General features: G+C 41.8%; 1 protein-coding gene across 2 annotated transcripts in view; it reads left to right on the forward strand.

Moving 5' to 3' along the window:
• vta1 (vesicle (multivesicular body) trafficking 1) overlaps positions 1–8,637 on the forward strand; it is a 94,064-nt gene that overhangs the window by 22,006 nt on the left and 63,421 nt on the right. For both annotated transcript variants that reach the window (XM_050057956.1, XM_050057957.1), the window contains exon 2: positions 2,717–2,811. In XM_050057956.1, the coding sequence (XP_049913913.1) occupies positions 2,717–2,811 (95 nt within the window). The remainder of the gene's footprint in view (positions 1–2,716; positions 2,812–8,637) is intronic.

The raw sequence follows: 8,637 nt of genomic DNA on the forward strand, positions 1-8,637 counted from the left end.
GAGCAGCCTACAGATTTCAACCAGCAGCAGAAACGAAAGGCGAATCCCACCGATTGTGGGTTGAACGGGGGTCACAGACACAGACAGTAATGTATTCCTGTCAAATACGGCAGCCATTGGCTTACGTATTTGAAATACGTATTTTATTTATTTATTTTATTTTGATCCACCCTATGTTCATCACTTATTGATGCTGTTTTTGAAGTATGAATAAGTCAATAAGTAATTTATTCCATTGAAATATCATTGATGTATTATAGAAAAGTGATTAATCTTTTAATAAATGACAAAAGGCACATCTGCCTCATTTTTGCTGTGGTATCGTGATACTACTCAGAACCGTGATACTTTCACTGGTGTCGTACCGTGGGTCCCAATTTTGGAACCGTGACAACACTAATCTGGAGGGGGTTCATCTGCAAAAACTAATGAAAAACTAAACAACGGTACTCGGTATTCGGCCAAGCGTTTAATTTTATTCGGCTTCGGCCACAAATTTTCATTTTGGTGCATCCCTAGCTTTTTTCTTCGACTTAGGGGGCGATCACACCGAGATAAAACGCTAGAAGCATGACGCCAGTAAAACAATTGTTTTCCTATGATACGGCGCGTCTGACCGGCGTTCAAGCGTCTTTTTAGACGGGCGTTTTTCCGGCGTCTTTTTAGACGCACGTTTTTGTAGACACTTCTTTTTAGATGCGTGTTTTTAGACATGCGTAGATGCTGAAAAGTTAAAATATTTTCAACTTTTTGAGCGTCAGATGCCAGTAGCACCAATCAAATCAAATCCTCCTTCCTGTTTTGTCGTGGCAATTACGGCGGTTTGGTCAGTTATGGCAGTTTTACGGCACTTACGAGCGACAGACAACACAATGCAATCCGAAGACGAGAAATTTATCCTGACAATATTTGATTTTGAAGAGTTATACAACACACGCACACCTCAGTACTAGTTTCATGTAAGCTACTGTCTCTACTGTCTTTGAGGGAAACACTAGATTCAAGGGGAGATGACAGGAGGTGTGTGTGTGTCGCCCGGTTGCGCACGCACCCCCACTCCACAGGCGCTCCTTGCTGGTTTTTTTTTGTCTAGCGCGCATTGAATAAGCGCTTCCAGCGTTTCAAGTGTCTTTGAAGTGTCCGCGTTTCTGCATCTCATTTCTGTGTGATCGCCCCCTAAGCTTCCAATGAAATCTTGCCGACTAAAGACCTCTCTGATTGACTAACGTTTGATCAACTATTAGGGGGCAGCCCTAATGTGAGTAACATCCCTCTGGTGATCAGAGATGCAGGGTGTACGTCTACACTGGGAAGTTAACGGTGCCACACACGGTGCTGCTCCTGCAGGAACAAGTTCACTATCAAAGTAATCTAATGTCAGCTGGTAATCCTCCCAGCAGCCTCTCTGAATATCTGCGTCTGTTTCCCTCTGATTCACACTGCAGGGCTGACTCAGCTTCGCTGCACAAAGCACATTCAGCCTGTCGGTATATATCACATAAGTGCACGTATACAGTACACATAAACACACACTCAAACACGTACACACTTGTTGTGGATTAGGTAGATGAGGCCTGTAGTGTTTGTTTGCTACTGGAAGTTTTCATTCCACCTCAAGGACCAATTGATGATTATGCTGTTGGAGACGGAAGCTGTGTGTGTGTGTGTGTGTGAATTGTTTGTGTGTGTGTGTGTGTGTGTGTGCAATTTTGACAGAAGAATTAATATCATTTAATTGAAGCTTTTTCCACGTGTCGTAGATGTTGCACAGTCAAGTCTCAGACTAGAGAACAAGGTTTTCACACACGTTTGTACCTCTACACTTGTGATGACCCTTGCTGGTGTAATGCGTTCCCCATTCTCTAACCCTTTACTTTGTCTGTAGCCCTTTCCACACAGAGATGGAGCAATAGAGTCACAATGAAGTCTTTTCTTTATGCCGTCTTCAGATAACATGCCTGCATCACAGAAGCAAAAGAGGCGTGACGGGCGAGACATGTAACACAACAGCGTCGGCCTCTAGTGTGACATAGAAATAGAAATCAAACCATAAACCCTTGTAGACAGTCTGGATCTGAGTGGAGTCCTGTGCAGATCAACAGTTTGAAATTCTTGAAACTGTGCTGATTGAATAGATGTATGTGTGAAGCATCCATGTTTTTACTGGAGGGTTTGTGAAGGCATACAACCAGGAAGCACTAATTCTAGTTCTTCATAGTTTTGTAAACGAGATAAACACTTGAGATGAAACAGGCGCACATATCTCTGCTTTCATTGTGTTTAATCCACAGTAAGTTATTGATTTGTAAACAGTTTATTTATCTCCAGTCAGACAGTCAGGTGTCTCTCCAGGCTTCCTGCTGCTGCTCAGGTCATCTAGCTGCAAAGTTTAAGGAGTTACATCATGTGAGGAGAAGAACCTGACCGCAGAGCTAATTGACAGATGGGGGATTGTGGGAGCTGAAGCTCTGACAGCTCTGTAGGATCAGACCTGTCCCGGCTCAGGTGGAAACCTCCTCGACCCTCCTGTGTTTCTGCGTTTGATGTGTTGCAGAGAAGAAAACATGTCTGGGTTCTGTGCAGCTGTGTTGAGAAAAATTCATCCCGACTTTCTGTAATGAGTCTTCCATGTGAGTCTGACAAACGGATGGAAGAACCGACGGTAATAAGATGATTAATTCTCTTCACCTTTCACCCCTCCTGTTGTGTCCTGCAGGTCGGCTCTACGCCATGCAGACCGGCATGAAGCTGGACAGTAAAACACCAGAGTGCCGAAAGTTCCTCATCAAACTCATGGACCAGCTGGAGACGGTAAGTTGGACCTACTTTAGTACTGTTCCTGTTGCTGCCCACAGCATACTGACCAGAATCAGCTGCCGGTGTCACACTTCTTCTACTCAGGTGTTTATTCGTGATAAATCACTTGTTACTCTCCCTTTAAGTAAAATGGCGACATCGTGTGACTCCAATATGTGATTATAGACAGCATGCTGGAAGCAAAAGAGGCATGAGGGGCGTGACGTGTAACACAACAGCGTCAGCCCCTAGTGTGACATAATACGTGTCAGCAGCACTTTATAAACAATAATCTTACTATCTCTATCTCTGTTATATGGCTTATAACATTACTATCTCTGTTATGTGGCAGCTGTTCTCGTCCTCTGCTTCGTGGTAAGAAGCTCCTGGACCTCATTGTTTTCCCACCTTGCAGGAATTTATGGTCACTGTTCTTCTTCTTTGAGTTAGCTGCTAACTGCTATCAGCTACTTTTCAAATCTCACACCCATAACATGTCGTCAAAGCATCACACCCGTCTCATCGATGATCCCGTCCTGCTGGCTGTTCTTTTTACGCAGAGGTCGATTCAGTCGTACGACCTTTGCTGCCAGCTTAAAGGCGAGACCACTCTGTCCACCCGTTCCTTAATCGTATCTTTCATAAAGAACAGCGAGGTGGAATAACAGCGTGAAATTCCTGCCTTAAACAGGCGGTGAAAGAGGAGCTACAGACTGTATGGGTTGTAGCTGCTGCAGGAGTGTGAGCTCCGTGCTGGGGGACAGTTGGCGAAAATCTGCCCGCACACACACAGTGACAGTGCTAACTGTTAGCATCACAATACTAATGTTACCTTACAGTGATTAATGTCAAACTTAAGCTGTTTCGGTGTTGGTGTGAGCTTGTTGGGACCGTTTAACCCTTTAAAACCTGGAGCAACATCACTTTTCTTGTGCTGATTTCAAGCGCCTTTTGCAAATATTTAAACCTTTGAACTTTTTGCGATTTCTTTCAAAAACATGGGTAAAAAGGCAATAAGCAACTTGATAGATTTAGAAAATTATTTTACAAAAATAGGGAAAAAAGAAAAAGGCTAAGGCTAAGCACCCTTTCTAGGTATTTTCCTTGTTTGTTTGTTTTTAACTTTTACTTTTTTTTACTAATATCTTCCAAATTTTTATGGTCATTTCATGTTTCGCTGCTCATTGCCGTCTTCCCATGTTTTTGAAAGAAACTAAACCAACTTGCTCTGGTTTCAAAGGGTTAAAGGCTCGGGGTTGGATGTTAGCGGCTGCTGCTGTGTTAGCTTGTGCTTACTTAGCAAACGTTGAACTGAAACATTGAACTGACCGGAGAATGTGTCTGGAGACGGCAGCAACAGATAGTTTGTCAATCAGGCATCGGACCCCCCAGCACACAAAGGATCAAATGCAGGTATCATGTGACTGGAGAAGTTTCTATACACTGCGGTTATTTCAGTTGATATCTTACAGGTATCGAGTACCGATACCCTGCCCTACTTACAAGATACAAGCTTGGAGTCACAGAACTGCTCAGTGATGGAACAATATATGATTGTATTGTGATTCGCAATAAAAACACTCACAAGTTGATGATGGGGAATTTTAACCAGGATAATTGTGAAAATCATGTCCAGCTGCTTCCCAACAGACCGCTGGGCAAACAGCATCTCTGTACTGATGCTTTCATTGGACACACATTTACGTAAAGTAGGCGGCTCGTCTACAGGGGCCAAACTAATTAGATTTTATGGCGTTGTTGTGATGAGGAGAGCAGGAGAGGGGAGGAGGAGGTGAGATGAGACGAGAGGAGGTGAACGGGCTCCAAGTGTCCCAGTGGGGGTCGAACAAATGAGCCTTTTACCAAGAGACTGAGAGGAACAGAAGGAGAGCTGATGGAGCTGCTACGCCCAAATTATATCGTCTCTAGTTTCAGTTTGTGAGTCATTTTGATCATGTGGTGCAGGATTTATAGATGATTGGCTCACGTGTGGAAGGATGTCTTATATTTTATTTTCAGAGTGAACGTTTAACAAATGGTGACATGGTGGTGAGAGGGGAGTTAAGAGGAGGTGGATGAATATATGGTGGGGACGAGGAGACGAGAGGGGACGAGGAGACATGAGAGGGGACGAGGAGATATGAGAGGGGACGAGGAGATGTGAGATGGGACGAGGAGGGTGAGGAGGTGGGAAGTCCTGCTGTGATGCTGGACTCACTTTATGATCACTAAGAGCCAATTAAAGGAAGCAATGGACGAGGAGGAACAAGCACACACACACACACACACACACACACACACACACACAGGTTTTACAGAGGCTCCAGGGATCTTCATTACTGTCACACACAGAACTTGCATCCGCTGCTTTGATGTGTGTGTGTGTGTGTGTGTGTGTGTGTGTGTGTGTTCTTGTTATAATCAGCTGAAGTGTTTGTGCTCTCCTTGTTCCACGAACAGATATTTTTCTGCCCGTTACACTTGCAGGTTATCAATTATATATCTGCAGGCCTTTGAAAGTTTGACGTAGTTTTTGTTAAAACTATAAAATATGAAAAGAAGAAGTCTATATTATTAGTACATGTTATGCATGCAACATTTTTTTGCCTCACAGCTGGCAATAGCTGTGACCAGAAGCGTTATGTTTTCGGGCTGTCCATCCATCCTTCCATTCTTATCAACGTAATATCTGAAGACAACCTTGCCTTACCTTGGAATTTCCTCAAATTTGGCACAAACATCCTCTTTAAATCAAGGGTGAACTGATTAGATTTGGTGCTCAAAGGTCAAGTTCACTGTGACCTTGTATCTGTCTCATTCTCGTGAAAATGATACCTCGTGTGCTCGTGGATAATGGGAAACAACAGGATCGACTGGAGGGCAATCTAGGCACTCCAAAAAATATATAAAACAAGGAAGGGAATATTAAAAAGCCTTTATTGTAGTTGCTAAATCAGAGCCAGGTCTTCATCAGGGTTGTGAAAACGTCCACTTTGAGTCAAAGGTGAAGTGACTCGATTCTGTATGTCAAAGGTCACTGTGACCTTGCATCTGTCTCATTCTCACGAGCACAATATCTTAAGAACACTATGAGGGAATTTATTTAAATTTGGCACAAACGCTCACTTGGACTGGAGAATAAACTGATTAGAATATTGAGGTCAAAGGTCAAAGGTCACCATGACCTTACAAAACATGTTTTTGGCCATATCTCAGGGTTTCATACACTAATTATGACAACATTTCACACAAATGTCTAACAGGATAAAATAATGAAGTGATGAAATTTTATATCCAAAAGGTCAAAGGTCAGCTTGACTGTGACATCGTAATGCTTTGTATAAAACACTTTTCAGGCCATGACTCAACATCATAACTCAGGAACAATATTGGAGACAGTTTGTCTGTTTCTGTAGTTTGGTAATAAAGTTTCAGATTTGGATTTTATTTAACTTTCGGATACATTTTCAACACACATGAATTTAACCATAATTAGAACCATATCACATCAAACACAAGTTTAACGCTACAATAGAAAACCTGTCACTGCATTTCAGTTTTTTATTTGAGGGTACATAGCTGTTCATTATCTGGGGTGTATGTTAGCAGCACTGACCTAAGACACTAAGACATTAAAACTGTACACTTCAGTATTTGTTTATGTATCACGAGTCATATCATCATCACAGTATTAAGCAGTGTTATCACATAATGCATGTTTCACTGCCCTTCTTTCTGGTTACTTTTTAGCATCCAGTTGCTCACAGCATAGATCCAGCAGCAGTCCACCACACATGGAGAAGCCTGATTATTTATTTAGGACTCATATCTTTATTGTCTTGATGGAGAGCAGATGAGCCTCAACTTCTGCTGTTAGACTTTTTATCTTCTCAACAGTTTGTGTCAGTGCAGCTCTCTGAAACATGGGGATACCCTGAGTTTTTTTTTAATGGTCCATGTTTTTATGAACTGTTGCCAGTAGTTGTGACTCATTTCTAGAGTGAGTGAGTCGACACACGAACCACAGCCCCCCCTCCTTTCCCTGGTGACCTGGCTCATACATACAGTACATGTTGGACTCATTAATTCTATTTTCCACCGTCATCGCCGGCTCAACTCTCCGAGGCGTTGCTCTCACTGGGACGGTGGAAAATCATTTTTTACTTGTGTAAAAACCAGTAAGGTGGGAAACCAGCAGCAGCAGCAGCAGCAGCAGTCGGACGCTGCTAAATTTAGAGCTCAGAGGTTGGAGTCTAAAAATACATGTTGTTTTAATTATCTCTCTGTGAATTTGTGAGCGTCAATTGAACTTGAGTGTTTTTTTAAAGATGCCTCACTGCTGTTACTCTCACACACACTGTTTCTTGATTGTCTTTATTAAGCATCCAGCTGTTAAAGTCAGCAGGAACCAGTGACGTCTGGCTGTCAGACACTTTGCAGAGTTGCTGCTGTGATTCATACTGTTAATTATTTAATAACACATTCTGCGTTCTCCCCGACTTCTCTTTCCTCCGTCTTTATTTGAGTTGTTCAGGGCATGGCTTTGTAGCTCTGAGCCTGTCTCTTCCTCCCTGTCAGTATGTTTACATGCAGTTAAGTCAAGCTACGTTTGTAGTTCAACCAGGCTTTTTAATTAGACTACTGTCCTTGTCCCGGTATACAAGCACGGTGTCTGACTCCTCTACGATAGGTGGAGATACGCCCCCTTTCAGCTTGTTAGTATTGGACCTTTTTCCTGTTGACCTATTACGTCACAGACTAAACAGTGGACAAACAAGTTAGCTATGGTTGGCTAGCAGCTAACTGGTACCATGGTGGACAACTTTACAGCTCTGTACATTTGGTCCGTCCAAAAAGTCACGGCTCTGGATGTAGATTTCTCCATGTTGTTACTGGTTATTATTATTATTATTATATTATTGTAACATTTTCACGATGTGTTCAAATGTAATTTTGTAAAAATGTAGTTTTGGTTGAGAAACTTGAATAAATTCAGCTGTCTGAAGGAGACATTTTTTATGTTTTCACAGCAATACAAAATAGATAATAGAGAGAATATTATGATATATCATAAACAAAAAAAAAAGATTTTTGAAGCAGTTATTAAAAACTGCTTCAAAAAAAATGTTTTTCATGTGAAATAAGGTTATTGTGAAGTTTGTTTCATGAATGTGTCTGATTGAATTTGTGCTCATTTAAAGGTCATGTAATGAAGGACTTATGAGTTGAATGACAGTTACCTTTTATAATTGGGATTACTTTGTTGTCTTGGAACTAAAAGGGGAATTATTATCAACACCACAACAAAAAAAATCTATATTGGTATTGGCCCAAAATTTCAGTCAGTTCATCCCTAGTAGAAATTAAAAAATGCAGAGAATTAGCTAAATGGACTTACTTGTGATGTAGTGAAACAGAACGCTTGTTAAATTAGTTTAATTATGTTGCCTTAGAAAGAAGCAAATGTTGAGCTGACTGAAAACAGAAGCTGAATTTACCCTTCACTAAGCCCCGCCCCTTTGTGACAGTCTGACAAGCTGTCTGAGTAAACATGGAGCCCACACTGTAACTAACTGCACTCCCTGAAGAAAATCATATATTTGGAGAAATGAAAGAGTGATTCCAGAGAGAAGCAGACAGAGGGGTCTACAGTCTGTGTTTGAAGGATATATCCAGGATGTCAAACTGACTCAGCAGCAACAACAGGTTAAAAAGACAAAGATAGTTAGAAGCTAAAGCCGAACTATAGGCTACAGATCACAGTGTAAAAGTGAACCACCACATCACTGCTGATCGCCACACAAGACAATGAATATAAAGGGAAACTTTGCTGATATTGAA

This window comes from Epinephelus moara, chromosome 12, assembly GCF_006386435.1.
Source record: "Epinephelus moara isolate mb chromosome 12, YSFRI_EMoa_1.0, whole genome shotgun sequence".
NCBI classification, from domain to species: domain Eukaryota; kingdom Metazoa; phylum Chordata; class Actinopteri; order Perciformes; family Serranidae; genus Epinephelus; species Epinephelus moara.